Raw genomic sequence first — 19,664 nt, forward strand, 5'->3', positions numbered from 1 at the left:
ATGCCCATAGCAGATAACTGGTTCATGATCCCCTGAAAATTATTCAGATGGTCTGTCATCGGAGGACTATCATGATACTTTAAACTTAGCATTTGCTTAATTAAGAACATTTTGTTGTTGCCAGTCTTCCGAGGATACAAACTTTCAAGATGCTCCCATAGGGTTCGAGCATGTGTCTCCCCAGAATATGGTTCAACACATTATTGTCAACCCATTGCCTAATGAATCTACAAACCTGTCTGTGCAACAGATTCCACTTTTCATCTGTTTTATTATCAGGCTTTACAGTGGTAAAGACTGGTTGATAAAAATTCTTGACACAAAGTAGATCTTCCATTTTCCCCTTTCAAATGGCATAATTAACACTATTCAAAGTAACCATTCTACTTGTGTTGGCTTTCATCGATTTCCCCAAAAAAAATAGTTATTGCAAACCAAAGTAAATTTTTCTAATGTGGAAGTTCAGATTGTGCTGCAACCATAGAGCATACTCAGATAAAACTTTAGCTCTGATACCAGTTTGTTGGGAAAAGTGCAGACAAGCACAAAAATATATATGGTAAAAGTAATGGAAATAAGAAAAGAAAATAATGACACCAAGAATTTTACGTGGAAACCCTTCTAAATATGAGAAAAACCACGGGCAAAGAGGAGCAATTGATATCACTATAGTAAGGAATTTTACAATGTGTAGTCACGAATACAATACTCAAAGTGACTACTACACACTCAAAAGGAATAACACTTTTTTGATTTCCACCTTACTAAAATATCGCTCACACTCTATTTTTCTTCACATACTATTTTCTTATATATGGAAACCTCACAGCTCTCTAAATATTTTACTCTCTCCGTGAATTGGTGTATCAAATGAGGAGCTGAAGAGCTTCTTTTATAGATGCAATTGCATTGCACTATTCAAAAATCATGCCACCGAAAATTTGCATTGCTGCAAACTTTGTTGACAAAAGAAAAAGGTTTGCAGCTATTGTTGACAAACAAATTCAGCTGCATTTTCTTTACAACAATTGCAGCCACAATTGTTGACCCAAAAACTCATGGGATAGACCCCACACTTCTTCCCCTTGAACTCCTCTTTATGTATTCTCTAAATTCGCTATATGAAATTATTAAGTTAATGTTAAAGATTATGATTAGCCTACTTCAAACATTACAAAGACAAAGAACATAAAGTTTGTAAGAGTTACTCACTCCACAAATGGCATGACTATTGCACAATTCAGAAGAACATATCGATGAGCTTGTAGTTTCTGCATAGGATTTAAAGGGAAGTTTTCTGAGGCTGATGCAGGTTTACCCAATTGAGGGAAGAGAGATGACATTCCAGAAGGCATATCAGTTGGTTCATCACGGACACCTCTAGGTCTGTTGAACCTTGTTTCAATATCCTCATTTATTTTCACTTCCCAATTTTTTCGCTTTTTTGTTTTTAAAAAACGTACTTAAAAGTGTGGATTTGAACCCAAAAAAATTCAAGGTAGCTTGCTTTTCATTTATTTTCACTTCCTAATTTTTGTTTTGTAAAACGTGCTAAAAGTGTGGATTTGAACCCAAAAAAATTCAAGGTCCCATTCCTAAAGGCTAAATCACTTTTCACTTCCCAAATCCCTATTTTTCGACCCTCGAGTGAAAATCCTGGATCGCCACTGGTCTTAAGGCTAAAGACCTAGATAGCCCCTAAGTTTGACACATTTTATAAGATAGACACTCAAACTTAGTGATAAGTGATGAGGCAAACACTTGAACTTAATTGGTAAAAGTGCATCTTTCTAATGATCATGTATTTTAAGGTCAGGTGAGTGAAATACACTTGCTTATGATGTAACTGTCAATAACGTTTTATATAACACACGAGTTGTAGATCGATCAAAAAGATTCAAAATTTGCTAGCTTAATCATATGTGACTGGATTCTTTAAAGTCGTTATTATTAGTAATGTTTTAGCCTAAGCCGTAATCAAGAGGTACAACTTTATAACATGGTCAGTTACATTCCATACATAGGCAGAGTTGGACAGAGAATTACTTTTGGGAGTTACATATTAAGGGTAAAACGTTATTACAATAATAAATTTATGTTTAACGTCATCAACAATAATCAACTTTTTTCCATTTTTAAAAATAAAAAATTATACCCAATACGTTATTGTGAAATATGTTTATTCTAGTTTTTAAAATCATCAAAAAAAGTATTGTTCTTATAAATTGATACTATAGATAATGACTTGTGCAAAAATTATTGGTTAAAACAGGTGAAAAGTTCTAATAAACTTTGCAACAGTTTCACAAAGTGCAGCTTGAACTTATTTTTGATAGAGAAGGCTTGCGGTTAATTTTGAGTCCTGATAAGTGAAATTTTCAAAGACAAAACTCCCCACACTCCTCTTGTTATTTCCCACTTCTCTCAGACGCAGCATCTCACCTTCTCCTCTCTTTCTTTTCATATTTCCTCTTAAGTTGTTCTAGTCTTGTTGGATGAATTGAGATGTCATTATGATTGAACTATAATTCTGATTGTTGGAGGGTAATTAAAGCGAAGTCAAAATTGTGCATGTACCTTGCTCGACAAATTGCATGAGAGGAAAATTAATTCAATGTTGAAGTCTGGGTGACAGAGCGACAATGGCAGATGCATAGAAGTATATTTTGGTGTGTGCATGGTTTGAGTCTGAGAGGGACATTTTGCCTAGTTCCATAAAAATGTCATAATGTGTAAATGGTCTAATTTAGAGAGTAACTGATTCACTGTGATATTCTTAAATGCATATCTCCATAATTGGACAATTTTGATTAATTGCTTGTTAAATAGTGCTCTTGAAACAAATCGAAAATAGACAACTTTGTTCATTTAATAGATCACTGATTGTTTTATATTGAACACTAAGCTGAAATTACAAAGTAATTAATAATGATAGAAAGTAAATTCAACAGAAGCAAATAAGAAACTGGACAAGAACTAAACTGATACATAATTCGATAAGGATATCATAGATAGCTGAGAGAAAAAACAACGTTCACATCTCAATATGCATAAAAATTCTTCTTTCTAACCGGTGGTCCTTTATAACCAATTATTAATTTGGTCTGGATCCCAAATAAAGCTCTCCAACATTTAGTCAACCAAATAGTCCCAGTTAAAAGGCTTCCCCCGCGAATGCGATCCATGCCTCGCTAACGTGCAGGTTGCGAAAGCGGCAATGCAAGGGTCTGGGGTCTCACCTCCCTTGCTTTAGCAATCAGGGCCTCACTAACGCGATGTTTTCAAAAGTGAACAACCCCATCGATCGCGAGGTACAACAGATTAAGACCTCAACAACAAATCAGCCAACATAAAAATCATCGAATGGACCCTTGGGATTCGTTTGGAACCCTATTCACACAAATCAAATATGCAGCTAGACTAAACTCGATGTTCCAGGATCAATGCATGGAACCACCAAAACTCGCATCCAAGGTCTCCTTTGTTGGGTTATGAAGGGGTGATTATGGCGTCATGCGGAAGCTTACAATTGCAAATCATATAGTTGATAAATTAGCTAACAAAAACTTATACTAAAAATCAAAATATTATTATATCAAAACTAATATAAAGAAAAACATTGAAACTTTAGAGAGAATAAATCTCCCCAAAAACAAGACTCTTAAACGACTACATTGTGGATGTTATTCTTCTGCTATGAGAATAGGGATCTTCAATTATAGATTTCCAAATTTTTCCTCTAAGGAAAAAATAAACCAAATATAAAAGAATATTATATTTTCCTTTCAGAAAAAGTAAAAACATTTATGGTAATGCTTTGTCTTTTATTTTAGGAAAAAATAAACTTCAAATAAGGTAAGAAAATTAGGGCAAAACCCTAACAAATCTCCTCTTTTAACTGGATTTTCTTGACAAAGTTTGATCTGTCTTCTTCATTGCATGATAATCTTGTTTTTCACAAAATCTTCATCACTGTTGCTTGCCATGGTTAAAAATAAAGTTTAAAATATATGGGTTAAAAATGGGTTTAAAATTATTTTATTTTTATTCTTAAAAATTGCAGCAACAGGAATGTTGAAAATATGATTTTCAACTTCTTCTTCACATGTAGCTTAGACAAAATCTTCATTATCATCAAATTTGTTGCAAATTGGTTTGAAACCGCTTGAACCTTTCTTCAATCTTGTTAAACCATTGGATCATTGAACCATGTGCTCTGATACCACTTGTTGGGTTATGAAGGGGTGATTATGGCGTCATGTGGAAGCTTACAATTACAAATCATATAGTTGATAAATTAGATAACAAAAACTTATACTAAAAATCAAAATATTATTATATCAAAACTAATATAAAGAAAAACATTGAAACTTTAGAGAGAATAAATCTCCCCAAAAACAAGACTCTTAAACAACTACATTGTGGATGTTATTCTTCTGATATGAGAATAGGGATCTTCAATTATAGATCTCCAAATTTTTCCTCTAAGGAAAAAATAAACCAAATATGGAAGAATATTATATTTTCCTTTCAGAAAAAGTAAAAACATTTATGGTAATGTTTTGTCTTTTATTTTAGGAAAAAATAAACTTCAAATAAGGTAAGAAAATCAGGCAAAACCCTAACATCCTTAACCCGGAACTTGTGAAAGTCACAAGAAACGAACATAATGCCTAAAAAGGCTATAACACGCTCGGGACCTCTGAAAATTCAACCAAAGGCCTCACCTAGTCCTAAAATCATCCCCCGAATTCGACGAAACTCTCGAAAATCCAATCCGAGCATCCAAACCCCGAATTTTGACCAAAGTCAACCCAAAGGCTAAAATTTCACAATTTTTTAAGCTAGGACCTCAAATCCTCAAAATGACTTTGAATCTGAAACCGACAACTCTCTCAGACTAATTTCCACATTCTGAGACTGATGGAATCGACGAAATTCCATTCTGACACTTGAACTCTAAAAGACACCGAAAACCACTTTTTAACAGCTTTAACCTTTCAAAACCCAAAAACTTACATAATTCTCAACTTTTTACTCAAAGATTGACACCAATTTTAAAATCCAATTAGAAATGACTCGGGGTTGGTGTTGAGAGGTGTAAAACGGTAAGTTTATGAAAATTTCCAAAAATGACCAAGCGGGCCATTATATAGTGCCTATGTTGGAAATCGGGTTTGTTAATGATTTGGCATATTTTGTCTCTCCTGCTGCTAAGGCAATTGGTTGTGAGAATGATGTAAAAAGTGACCTTTCGGGGTAGCCCAGTGGTTTGGGCTTGGGACTTCTATGTAGCGGTTGCGGGTTTCCCTTGTCATAAAAAAAATGATGTAAAAAGTGAAATAAAAAATGATGAAAAGGAAATTGTTACCATCAAAGATGAGCCTATAGTATTTGTTATTGCAAATGCATCTAAGCCTTCATTATGGATTAGTTCTATAGTTTCTATTCGTTGTGGCCTTACCATGTTTGATATTCATAAAGTCTTAAATGATTGTTCGAATCAATTTTTGCGGGACATTCCAAGGAGTTACCCTCAACATGGACTTGGGCTTGCTCAATGCGAGAAGAGGATGTCTTCAGTTCCTTCAGCTTGCTGTTACACCAAGATTATAACTAGAGGTATAAACTATAGGCTTGGCCATGATGAAATTCTCTTAATTTTGAATCTATTTACACATGATCAATTCGGGTTAGAATTTCCATTTGATCATGGCTCTAGTTTACTTACTATGTTCAGTTTAGTATTTTGTGCTGCCTCGAGTGACTTGGATCATGATAAGTTCATTATATCAACCTTAAGAAATTCTTGCAACTGGGTAGATATACTGGGCAGAGGAGAAACTTTTATGGTTTCTTGTTGGTTAAATCGAGAGAGAATGTTATAGAGGAGAAGATTCAAAGAGTGCTTCAAGAATTTGCTGGATGTTATTCCAAGCAGTCACCATATATTCGGGTCGATAGAGTTGTTACACTCTTGTGTGCTGTGTTTGGTAAAGTTAGTAAATCAAGGACTGCTTTGCAGTATATTCACTTTAATCGTGGTCAGTTTCTTGATTGTGGTGCCTTTCCTTTAGATAGTGTGGTAAATCATTTTCTGGTCTCTCTTTGTGTACAAACTTTTCAACTTTGCCTGCCACAATAACTTTCAAAACCACCTTCTCATATTTAATATTGGATATCCTCACCCAAGTTGAGCAATCTGTTGAAATAGCACATGATTTCGACTTCGATGGGCTTGTCATAGTTGGTGGGGTTGATTCCAAGACAAATGCTCATCTATACGCTGCAAACTTAAGTAGTAAACCGCAGTCTACAACTGTTGCACTTGCTGCTAAATTAAAACTAGTGATCTTTTTGCTAGTATCTTAAAGGACAAAGTATTGATAACTTAGAGGGCAGTTAAAAACTCTTGTTCGAGTGAATTGAATTGAGATGACCAAGAAAGCATGAATAAAGTGATGCCTTGGAGAATACTTCCAAGACCACAAATACCACTATATGCCTTTTGGCCAAATAGAATTACATTTTTGTATTGTTTTTAAAATAACATCTGGATATGGAAAGCAAGAATAGTGGAGAAGGAAAGGTAGTATGTGTAATAGGGGCATCTGGTTTCATAGCTTCATGGCTGGCCAAGTTGTTGCTACACCGTGGATTCACTGTCAACGCCACTGCTCGCAATCTAAGTCAGTTATCTTTCTCTCCATGTTTGTGTTTTTTTAGATTTCTTTTGCACTAATATTTGACTTTAGATTCTTTAGAACCTCGTTTATGCGATTTGATCTCTAGGTTGATTTAATTTTCTTCTGTATCTATGATCCAGATTCATCTCTCCTACTATGCATCCAGAAGTAAAAGCAAGTTATGCTATCCCTATACTCGATGTGTTTGAGAAACTCTAACTGCAAACGAGAAATTGATTTGCTATAACTTATAGATAATAGAACTAGAATAGCAATAGTTATTCAACTTGTGAAGTCACACTTTAACATTGCTTTCCTCCTCAGTTTCTCCATCTGTCAATTCAGGATCAGTGGAAGAGGTAATGATGTTTACCTCAGAAACTTCTACAAGCTCATCTATAATGTTGGTGGCTGCGATCTCAGCAACAACCCCAAAATCGAAATCTGATTATTGTTATGACCCTATTTAGTGAATAGTTTCATCATATGGCTAGACAATATGGTGTGTGAATGACACTAGTTTATCTGAGTAGATTTACCAGACACTTGATGGCCATGATCATAGTCCCACAAGAGCTTGATCACTTATTTCCGTCTCTACAGTAGAAATACTTATTTTATCTTCATTATATATTGTAAGTATTATGATGCTTTGGAAATCACACTTCTCCCTCTTTTGTTGAGTAGATGAGCTAGAGAAAACATAAGGTAATTCAATTAGCTACCTATAAATCTATAGTCATTTTATGTTGAATTGGTTTGCTCAATGTGCTGAAATCATCAATTATTTCTGCAATTTTTGTCTTTGACTGGAGCTAAAATATTTAGTCAGTTTGTGCTGAAATGAAAAGCTCAATCAGTTGGAATCTTTCATTATAAATCTCGTTTTTCATTGTGTTGAAATGAAGAGCTCAATGGGATGAAATATCCCGTCATTTTGTGTTGTAATTGAAGTTGTGGTGTTTAAATGTGCAACAAATGTTTTGCTGAAACTGATTGAAATGGAAGTAAATTTTTATGTTATTCTTCTGTACACATGAATATTTCAATGAGCACACATGACATAATCTTCCTTCAATGAATTTTCTTTTATAATATTTATCATTTTACGACTTATTTCTTAATTTTTTTGACAGACACAAGATTTATAAAGCATTTCTTTACCGATTGGACCAAGAAGATCCTATGATAGAAGCAACAATGGAGATAGAGCGAGTGACGGTTAGTAATCATCATTAGGATCAAAACTATTTTTTTGTATTCTTATTGAATAGTTTGAAACTCTAACTTGAATCTAGATGTAATTTTGGGATACATATGTTTTAGATATTGGAATTATGTAATCCTGCTTCAGGTCTCTGTTTAGCAATTTATAGTGTATGATTTATTTTGATGTAAGGAATTATTTCAGTAAGTTGTATTTTGCATGACTAAATATTGCATAGGCTGAAACTAATAAAATATTATTTTATACAATTATAATAGATTATATAAAATTTAAATTTTATGGCGGTTTGAAACTGTCGTAATACAAATTCTAAAAGTCATTATCAACTTGTAGCATTTTATGGCGGTTTTTTGAAACAGTTGTAATGTAGTAATAATAGAAGGGTTTTTGGCAGGCATAAAAAACCGTCGTAGCTCATTGTGGTGGTTATAAACCGCCGTCATACCCAAAATAAATTATCGACATCGTTTCGTTCTTTTGTAGTACAAAACCTACACAAAAAAATCGCCACAATAAGAATGATTTTGTGGAGGTTGAAACAAAGGCGACAAATTGAATGTATAGTAGGGGTCTTTTATAACCACCACACTTAAGCCGCCACAAAAGGAATTATTTTGTGGGGATTGACACAAACGCCACAAATTGAATTCGTAGTGGGGGTTTCTTAAGACCCCTATAAATAAACCGCCACAATTTAGTAGTTTTTTTTTGTAACATCCGGTAAGTTGAAATAACTATGAAGAGGCTTAAAAATCGGAAATAGTCATTTTTGGAAAAAAATTCAAAATTTGGAAATTTGTTAAGTGTGGGAAATCAGTGAGTTTTTGGCGAACTTTGAGCAGTCGTAACTCCTAGCTCAGGATGAGTTAGGAGTAGTTCCAGTTATGGTTGCGAAGCTTGTGGAATGATCTTTCCAACGCCACCGAGTTGGCAGGGAATCTGTCTGGAAATTTTAAGGGCATTTTGGTCTTTTCCCTAGCCATTTCTTTTCGGATTATATTGTTGTATTAGGCTGATCTTTGGATCATTTTTTTCCATTTTAAAAGAGAAAGAGTTAGGGTTCTTGAGAGTGAAGAAGAGAAGAGAAGAAGAAGAGAAGAAAGAGGAGATCAACAAGATTCGTCAAGATCATCGTGGATTTTCGTCGGGGGTGATCCCTATCAAGGTATGTGAGTTCTTTGTGTGGGTTGATCCTTTCCCCCACACACCAAGCTCATTTTTATGATTTGAGAAAAGATTGGATTTGTTGTTGAAGTTGTTAGTTGTGTTGTTGAAGTTATTGTTGGTTGTGGGACATGATTGGGTTGTGTATTTGAGTTGTAATCTATTGTATGTTGAGAGATTGATGATCCTTAGTGTTTGGGGTTAAATCCATTGAAGTAAGGATGGTTTAGAGTTGAAGAAAAGAGGGAGAAAAGTCGGGTTTTCTGGGGAGGGGGCTGGCGCGTCGCGCCTGCTAGCGCGCCCCAAAGGGGACTCTGAAGTCTAGCCCTTGGGGCGGCGCGCCTCTCAGAGCGCCAGCAGGTGCCTTCTGAGCTTCAAGGTCTGGCGCTCCGCGCCTTGCAATGCGCCAAGAACGCCATGTTCCCCCTTTCTTTCCATGCTTTCTCATGCATGGTCCTATGTGTTATACCTATGTTCCCTAGTTGTTTCCAACACCCCAAAGTATTTCTAAACATCCCGAACTCATCTAAATACGTGTGATCATACACCTTGAATCCATAATTCAATTCAAGGCGAGTTAGTATCAAGCTAAGGTGAAGTTAAAGTCAAGTCAAGCAATGTTAAGAAGTAAGTTTAAGCAAGTCCTCCAAACTTTTCAAGAGTCTTCATTGAACGTTTTAACTTCATTCTAAGGCTCCAGTTCCAAGTTAAGTATACAGTTTCAAGTCGAGTAAAGAGTATCGAGTTTCAAGTTAAGTCAAGAGTTTAAAGTTGAGTTCATTTCTCAAAGTTATTAGGGAACTATGTATTCCCAAAGAAGTTTTAAAGAAATGTTTTTACATTTAAACAAGGTTGGAAACTGAGATTTCCAAAAGAGCCTTCGGGCTAGTTTTTGAGTAATTATCTCAATCAGCAGGAAGAAATATGTTTTAAAACATAAGAGCCAGTACATTTTTGGGAGTAGTATTGAGCACCGAATTGGGGGAGCGTTCAAAGAACCCACAACCCCCATAGAACCACGTTAGCCACCATGGGTAGAGAAGGATCATACCTTTTAGATGAATCCTTTTCCAGATAGACTAGTGGATCCATTAGGCAGTTCAGGTCTTATACCTTTGGTCGGGTATAAGATGCTCTGGCAGCGTGAGGTCGATCGTTGTATCATCACTATAGCTCTCATGAGATGGTTGTCGGTTAGAGAAACTCCCACAGCAGTTATTATATTTTCATACACATAAAGTATTGTATTTTATATACATCAATTCATTTGTATTTCTATATACATCTCAGGCTTATTGTATCTTTGTATACACACAGAGTTTATAGCAGGTTTTAAACAGTCTTTTTTTATATCGTACTTGTTTTAAATTGCCTTATATTGAAAGAAGTCAGTCAGGTTGAGTTGAGTTGAGCCATGTAAGCTATTCAGTTTCTACCAGATCTCCTTCTAGCCTATGCTGCTTAGTTTCCAGCTCACATACTCGTACATTCCATGTACTGATGCCAGTTGGCCTGCATCTTATGACGATGCAGATACAGGTACCCCAGATCAGCATCCTGCACGTCGTTGATCCAGCTGAGCACTCCAGAGTCAGTGGTGAGCCTTCTTGCATTCCGGAGGACTCAATTATTTTGTGTTCTTAGTTTTTGTTTTATTAGGGTGTTGTGAGGTCTGTCCCAACATCCATCTTAGTATTTAGAGGCATCATAGACAGTCAGTCAGTTAGTATTGAGTATCTCATCTATATGTATATATGTAAATATTCTATTTTGAGACTCGAGGTGCCTTTTGGCCAGATTTGTATCAGTTAAGTTGTCTTATGACTTTGCATTGCATGAAGTATTCTGTTGAGTTAGGTTTCCACTGAGTTAAGAAAGTCAGGCCAAAGGTTCGCTTGGGGCCAGCAATGGTCTCCGAGTGCTGGTCCCACCCAGGGTGTAGGCTCGGGGCGTGACATTTTTGTAGTGAACTAGCCAACCCATGAAAGCTTCTAACATCGCTTATGTAGCATCAATTTTAGACTCATCAACTTCAACCCCTCTTTAACTCACAACAAAACCCAAGAAGACAACTTTATCAATATAAAATGAACACTTATCAAGATTAGCGTAAAGTTGTTCCTTCCTAAGCACATCAAACACACATTTCAAATGCTCAACATGATCATGCATAGTCTTGCTATAAATCAAGATATCATCAAAATAGACAACCACAAATTTCCCTATAAAGGGTTTCATCACATGATTCATGAGACGCATAAATGTACTAGGAGCATTAGTGAGACCAAAGGGCATCACCAACCATTCATATAGACCAAACTTGGTCTTGAATGCGGTTTTCCATTCATCACCGGGGTTCATTCGAATTTGATGATAACCATTCCTAAGATCAATCTTTGATAACACATAAGATACATTCAATTCATCAAGCATATCATCTAACCTAGGAATAGGATGACGATACTTTACCGTAATCTTGTTGATGGCTCAACAATCAACACATATGCACCATGTTCCATCTTTCTTTAGAACTAATAGAATCGGCACGACACATGGACTCATGCTCTCTTTCACATAACCTTTGTTGAGGAGTTCCTCAACTTGTATTTGTAGCTCCTTGGTGTCCTCCGAATTGCTTCGATAAGCCGGCTTGTTTGGCAATTGTGATCCCGGCACAAAATCAATTTGGTGCTCGATTCCCCGAAGAGAGGGCAATCCACTTGGAAGCTCCTTTGGGAAGACATAATCATAATCCTGCAAAAGAAAGGAAATAAAATTGGGAAGAGAAGAATGAGATTGGTTAGTTTGTAGCACATGATCCCTATATGTGATAAGGATCAAAGAACTTTCGAACTCAATTTCCTCATTCATCTTTTTGTAATTAGCCAACAATACTTGGGCCTTTCCTTTCAACTTCCTCCTCTTCTTGGCTCTCAGCCTCCACATGTTCCTCTTCACACCTTTTCTTCTCCCTCGACTCACTCATCCTTTGATATACATCATTGACTTGAGAGGGTGACATAGGGTGAAGAACATACTTATGATCATTCAACACAAGTGAATACGTGTTGGTTCTCCCATCATGTTTGGTTGAACGATCATGTTGCCAAGGCCTCCCGAGTAGCAGACAAGCTTGCATTGGGACCATATCACATAAAACCTCATCTTTATACTTCCCAATCTTAAACTTGATCATCACTTATCGATTCACCCTCAATTCTCCACACTCACTCAACCATTGAAGCTTGTAAGGTGTAGCATGCTTAGTGGTAGGAAGTTTCAACAACTCTACTAACGCAGTACTAGCAACATTTGCACAACTCTCACTATTAATGATTAATGAACACACACTATCCTTGATGAGACATTTGGAGTGAAATAGGTTCTCTCTTTGGCTCAGATCATCCATGGCCTTACTAATCATTGCTCACCTTACCACATATAGAGGAACAACACTCTCTCATTCTTTGACATAAAAGTCTGGTTCCTTATCTGCCCCATCTTCAAACTCATCCTCTTCTTGAGGATCTTCTTCACAATCACCTGCTGGCTCTTTCTCAACACTAAGATAGATTTCCCCTCATTGCATTAGAGCATTTAATCGATTGGGACATTCACACATTATATGACCCCATCCCCTACATTTGTGACATTGAATACTTTTAGGCAACTTCGTTGGGTCAGTAATACCTTTGTCTCTTGGCGGGTACTTTGGAGTGTTTCCTTCGAAGGGCTTCTTCTCATAAGTCTTCTTGACATCCGAACCCTTGTTCCAACCCGACAATGTTTGAGCTCCCCTTTTGTTCTTGCTCCAAGAAGTAAAAGATGATTTTTTGTACTTCGACACTTTCTCCTCCTTGAACTCCTTCTCTATCACATGGGATGCCTCAAAGACGTCATTCAAAGTAGCAAACCTATGAATGATCATCTTAGAATAAATCTCTTTGTTCAACCCTACCTTGAAGCGAATCACAACATGTTCTTCTCATGACTATGTTTTGGAACTCATCACGATAGGCTTCAACAGTTCTACTTCCTTGCTTTAAGTTGTACAATTTGGCAAGCAACCCTTGGTGGTAACTTTCCGGCATATATTTTTCCCTCATCAATCTTTTCAATTTGGGCCATGGTGGAGGATGACCTTCTTGAACAACTAAGTGATACCTTTTCATGTATTCCCACCATGTGATAGCATACCCTTCAAATTGAGCGATAGCATAGCAACTACTTTTGACCTCCATCAAGTCATTGACATTGAAAAGCTGGTCACATTGCGACTCCTATTCTAGATAAGCATCGGGATTGCATTCCTCTTTGAATGATGGAAGAGTCATTTTGATAGAGTTGATGCCAACATCTCGGACTCCATGGACACCTTGGTCATTGTGGTAGTAACCCCTTTGATGTCCTCCTTGATAACGGTTACCATGTCCTTCTCTAGCTTATTGACCAACTTCTTGATTGACGTTAAATTCCCATTGTTCTCCACCTTGAGGGTGGTTCCCATGTTGTCTCCTATCAAATGGCATTGGACCCAATTTACCTCTTAGTTCACCTTGCAAGATTTGACCTCTTGGTCGATTCTTTGGTGACTCATTCCATGGCGCCTCTTCACCTTCACCTTAATAACCTCCTTGATCTTCATCATTCCTTACCTCATTCACGGGATTTGGTGGTGGTTGTGGTCTTTGGTAGGGAATATTTTGGTTAAGTGGTGTTTGGTAATGATGGCTTTGACTTTGTGGAGCTTCATGACTAAGCGAAAAATGGAACGGTTGATTGGTACTTTGGCTATTTAAACCTAATTGATTGAAGGTTGGGTGCAAAGCTTGGTGGAGGGTTCTGAGTGTGAGAGTAGGAGAATGAGTGTGATCGTGCTCACTTGTAGAAGCACGAAAAGTAGCTTGTAGTGTGGAGTCATTGGAGTTGACTCTACCTTCCACATTGGCCAGCCTTCCATCGATCCTTGATATATTACCTCTTACATTGTTCAATACTTCCAATAAAGTTGCCAAAGTAATTTCTCCGATAGGTGCTTGAGTTTCATTTCCTATTTCCATTGTACCTGACATTAAGACAACTCACAAAAAACAGCAAACAACGTTAGAATTAATAAATTGAACTCACAATCACTCGTGTTTACACACCTTTGATTGCCTCTCAATTGGCGCGGCTAATGTTGACAGTTGTTCGTACTCAGTTGATCACAAGGCACCAATTGCTACTCTTTGTCAGAAGAGATATCTTGTTTTAAGAGAAACGGACGACTCAATTAAACAAACAGACTTGAATCAAGAATTAACTACGAAGTAAAACGAGAAAAGCACAAACAAAGAAGTGAATTCAATAACCAATGGTCAACAAGTAGAGTATTTACGAGTTGAAAATTGGTTTAGGATTCTTGAGAACTTTTGAGAATCAAAAGAAAAGAAACTAAGGATTTAAAACCTGAGATCAGGAGTAACTTGAGTTTCCGATCGCCGAATGACCTGTTTTCTTCACCAAAAGTGAAGTTCAGCTCGCCAACTTGAAGATGGACCCGCCAAACTCTACAAACGGACAAGGCAACTTGGTGATAGGGGTGGTAGTTCGGCGATGCGCCAATTGGACTCGGTGACCAAGGCTTGATCTCGCCAAAATTTACAGTAGCTCCTCCAAATTGGCAACCACTTCGGCAACCAACCTGCCCAAATGGGGAGTTGCCGAGTGGGTTAAGCGAGCTAAGTTGAGGCTCACCTAATGGACCACTACTGCAATTGTACAATTCCAAATTTTGAATCTATGTGGTCCCCTCGTACACTTATCCTTTAGTTCTTACCCTTTTAGGTAAATTCCCTCTTTAATAAACACTTTTATTCTCTCTTTATTCCCTTTTTGAATCAAACTCCTTCTTTTTGAATATTCTTCTCTTTGAAGATTTGAATGCTCTTCAAGAACTTCAAGAACAAAATGAAGACCCAAAATAAAACCCTCAATTTCCACAAAAAATTAGGTGAAGGCTCTCCTTGATGTGGGGAACAACACCCAGTACTTTTTAGCCCTCAATTTCCAACCAAACCCTTCAGATTTCAAAACCCATTTTCATCCTCTTCAAGCTTCTTCAAGTCTTCAATGGTGAAATCTTCAACAAGGCACCAAACTTCTTCCAATCTCAGCCGTAGACTCAAATAGGGTTGGAGAACACTATTCCAACCTTAGAAACTCAAACAAGACTCAAATTAACAAGACCCATTTCAGCAAATTTCACAAAAACCAAAATGAACAGATTTTTTAATTATTTGTTTTGTAACAAAACCCCAAGACTAGAATCGTAGGAATGAATCTAGACTCGGCTCTGATACCAACTGATGTAATTCCTATAAGGGAATCACACTAAAATGCGGAAATCAAAGACATAAATTAAAGATAGATAGATAGACATAAATAGAGGAAACAAAAAGCAACCGAAGGGTATATTAAACTCAATGACCTTGATCCGTAATCCTACAATAAGCACATAACTCTTATGAAGACCTAAAGGGAATTGATATCACAAGCAACCAACATTTCTAACAAAAAGCAACAAAAGCATAACCAAGCTCTCAACACTCAAACATGAGTTTTCAGTTTTCAACATTCAAAATAATCTAAGACTAAAATGAACCCAAACTAGCTATTTATAGTTTTAGGTTAAAATGGCCCAAAAGTGACCGAAATGACAAAAGGGCGAGCCAAGTCGGGCTCGCCTAATGGGTTCTGTAACACCCCAGAAAATTTTTGAGCTAAGAATCGAACCGTTCTTCATAGTGAGTGAGATTTTTGCAAGAAATTTAAAATTATTAAGGTCACTAGATAATGCACCTTGAGTTCCAAGAAGAACCTAAGAGAAAAGCATTCAAGTCATTCCTAGCTTTTCTTAAGTTTTAGGTTAACTTCAAACAATCATAAATCCTAGTACAAGATGATTTAGGTGAGCTTCAAGATATAAAATTAAATCCCTTCGAGTCCTCTTTTCAACGCCACTAATTTTGCTCAATTCCGGGTTCTGAGTAAGAAGTTATGACTGATTTACTAACGTCGCGCAAACCTGGCAGCAGCTCCGCGACGCGGAGCCAATACGAACCTCACTGCCTGGTGGAAAATTATTCCGACTCCCAGCTCATTTTAATTATTTCTTTAGGGGTATTTTAGTCCTAAAAACCCTTAGAAGGTCATCTAAATTTCCCTAAACGTGTAGAAAATCAGTTTTCACAAAATCAAACTCTCTCATTCACTCCAAAGATTCTACGCTCAAGAAAATCAAGAAACGCTAATGCTAGGGTTCATCTTTCAAGATTTTCCTTCAATTTGCTTCAAGAAGATGATTCTTTCAGGTATGTAAGCTTCCGTAGTGTTGGGTTTGTTCACCCACACGCCAATCATGTTAATTTCAGCTTTGAATTCGTTATAAAAGATGAAGCTTTGATATTCTTGTTATGTATTCCTGAAATTGCTTTTGTTCTTGAATTGGGCTGAGATTGAGGAGTTCTTAAGGTTATTGTGTCAATTTATAGAGTTGTTAGAGTTAGATTATTGTGTTCATGTGCTGGGTATCTAAATCTAAAGAGAGATTGAGAAAAAGAATCGAAGTTAGGCGAACTGGGGTTAGAAAACGAAGAACAAATTTCGTCAGTCGAAATCTGGAAACCCCTCAGCGTCACGCAACCACTCCCCAGTTTCAAAAATATATGCTTTGCGTCGCGGAGCTGACACGGAGTGTTTTGCCTGAAAAGTCGTTTTCAAAACCAAATTTTAAAAGCCTCTCCGCATCGCGGACCCACTCTCGAATATTGGTTTTCAGTCTTTTCTCATGTTTAGCTATCTAAAATCATTCCTAAACATCATGAGACCTTTCCCATCACAAATCATAACCTTGAATTCATAAATCACATTCAAGGTACAGTTGAGAGTCAATCCTTAGGAGTTCTTTCAAACATTTTGGGAAAGTCCCTTTGAATCTTTTGAGGAGTTTTCTACAAATTCTAATAACTTGTTTCAAGACTCGAGCAAGTGAGTATGAGAGTGAGAATAATGTATTCATGAGTCTACCTTGTCATCATGAGATCTTTCTTATCATGAACCATAACTCTTGAATTCATAATTTACATTCAAGAGAAAGTTAATAGTAGAGTTCAAGAAAGCCTTTGAGTTCAATTGTGAATCCCTTGAGATCAACTATTGATTTGAACTAATTTTTGAGAAAGTAAGTAAGATAATGAGAAGAGTTGTATACGCGAGTTCCATATTGATATTTTGACCCTTGAGTCGAGTCATTCATGCCCATAACTTCCGCATGAACTCCATCAGTTTAGTATCTTTGAAAGGAGTAGTATATTCAAGTCCTAAGTCTTGAGTATTGGGTTCCTAACACTTCCGAGATTATAATCCTAATCATGGGACTATTACATGTTACCCATGAAGTCTTTGAGTTGAATTGTTCATGACCATAATTCCACATGAACCCTATAAGTCGAGCATTCTTGAGATGAGAAGTATCTTTGAGTCCTTGAGTTGAGTAGTTCATGCTCATAATTCCGCATGAACCCTCTGAGTTGAGCATTCTTGAAATGAGTAGTATCATTGAAGTTCTTTTCTTCAAAGAAGTATATGGGGACTAAGTATTCCCAAAGAGATTTAAAATGTTTTCACATTTAAATAAGAACGGAAACTGAGATTTCCAAAGAGCCTTCAGGTTAGTTTTCAGAAAAGAGTAGTCACTTTCTAAATGAAGCAAGAGAGGAAACTGAGATTTCCAGGATAGCCTTTGACCTAAGTTTTGAGCACTAATCTCAAATCACAGAAGAAGTATGTTTTTAAAACATATGAGCTAGTATTATATTTTGGGAGTAGTATTGAGCACCGATATGGGGGAGAGTTCAAACAACTCACTACCCCATAAACCATGTAGCCATCATGGGTAGAAAAGGGTCATACTTTTTAGATGAACCCTTTTCACATAGACTAGTGGATCCATTAGGCAGTTCAGGTTCTATATCTTTGGTCAGGTATAGGATGCGCTGGCAGCGTGAGGGAGATCATTGTATCATCACAATATCTCTTAAGTGATGGTTGTTGGTTAGAGAAACTCCCACAAAAGTTATTGTATTCTTATATACACAGTTACTTGTATTTTTACATACATTTCAGAGTTATGTTGTATCCTTGCATACACACATAATTTTCAACTTGTTTTTAAACAGTTTGTTTCTTTATATTGCACTTGTTTTAAATTGTTTTATATTGAAATGGGCTCAGTCATATTAAGTTGAGTATCCAGAGTTGAGTACCCAAAGTCGAATAACATATCTTTGAGTTGAGTATCTTATCGTTGAGTACTTCTGAGTTAAGTAAGTTTGAGTAGTTTTGAGTATCCTTGAGTATTCCTTGAGTTGAGTAAGTTTGAGAAGAGGTAAGTATGTTTCCTTTTTATCAAGTTTCAAGCTTATGTTTATGTTTTAGAATTCCTTTTGCATGCTCGTACATTCCACGTACTGAGCCATTTGACGTGCATCTTCTCATGATGCAGACACAGGTATTCAAGATCATCAATAGGAGCTTCGTTGATACATTCAAGAGTTCGAGTTAGCTATGGTGAGCCTCCTTGCTTTCGGAGGATTTCATTTACCTTTTAGTTATATCAGTTGTTAGAATGTCGTGGGTCTTGTCCCGACTTCCATATTTATCAGTTAGAGGCTTCATAGATAGTCATTATAGTTGAGAAGTCTATATTATTCATTTTGTTAAATGTTTTAAAGACTAAAGTTGCCTTTTTATGGCGAGCTGTATATATTTTATTATACAGAGTTTTCTTTGGACTTAAAGTTTGTATTTAAGTTTTATGAACTTTTATTTCAGTTTTAAGCTTTTGCATGCTTAAGTTAGTCTTCCTCTTGTAGTCAGCCAGGATAAGAGTTCGCTTGGGGACCATTAATGGTTCTTGAGTGCCGGCCACGTCCAGGGTGTAGACTCTGGTCGTGACAGGTTCGACGATCCGCCCTTCAACTCGGCGAGCATTCCTGCTGGGATTAGCTCTTAGCCACGTTCTATAAAATTGGGCGAGCTGGGGTCATCGCCCAAGGACTTCGGCAATCTGCCGATTGGCTTTGACTCACCAAAATATTCAGCTGCAATCTTCAAGGCGTGGAATCCCTTGTTTGTCAACAGTACCATCTCGAGCACCTCCATCTTCATGAATAACCCTTGCATCCTTTGAAGGTCTTGAGCTTGGCTTCTAGTAAAAGGCATTGGTGTAATCCGTATTGCATCAGGTCACGTTCAGGGTGTACACTCAGATCGTGATATCTAATTAAATCAACAATACCAAACTAAGAAGGAGCATATATAATGACCATTTTGAGTTATAAAGATGCTCAATAAACAAAAATCAAAGGTAAACGTCATATTACTAAAATAAGAAGTACATACCATTTTTAGTGGAACACATGGAAATTAGTATATGTGATTGTCATGACTAATATTTTCAACTGTGATTACACTCTATCCCAAGTCAGTTGAATCAAGACATATATCAATCCAATTTTTACAATAAGAGAGAAGCTAAATGTACA

General features: G+C 36.7%; 2 protein-coding genes across 2 annotated transcripts in view; one reads left to right on the forward strand and one right to left on the reverse strand.

The window, feature by feature from the left end:
* The window catches only part of LOC125875055 (inactive poly [ADP-ribose] polymerase RCD1-like), a 485,870-nt gene that overhangs the window by 69,313 nt on the left and 396,893 nt on the right, over window positions 1–19,664 (forward strand). The gene's annotated exons all lie outside the window — the stretch shown is intronic.
* On the reverse strand, window positions 6,982–12,274 carry LOC125873513 (uncharacterized). Its single transcript, XM_049554437.1, has 3 exons — window positions 11,969–12,274; window positions 11,658–11,832; window positions 6,982–7,130 (listed from the first exon to the last, which is right to left on the reverse strand). The coding sequence occupies exons 1-3, from the start codon at window positions 12,272–12,274 to the stop codon at window positions 6,982–6,984; spliced, it is 630 nt and encodes a 209-aa protein (XP_049410394.1).

Source organism: Solanum stenotomum, chromosome 8, assembly GCF_019186545.1.
Source record: "Solanum stenotomum isolate F172 chromosome 8, ASM1918654v1, whole genome shotgun sequence".
In the NCBI taxonomy this organism is placed as follows: Eukaryota; Viridiplantae; Streptophyta; class Magnoliopsida; order Solanales; family Solanaceae; genus Solanum; species Solanum stenotomum.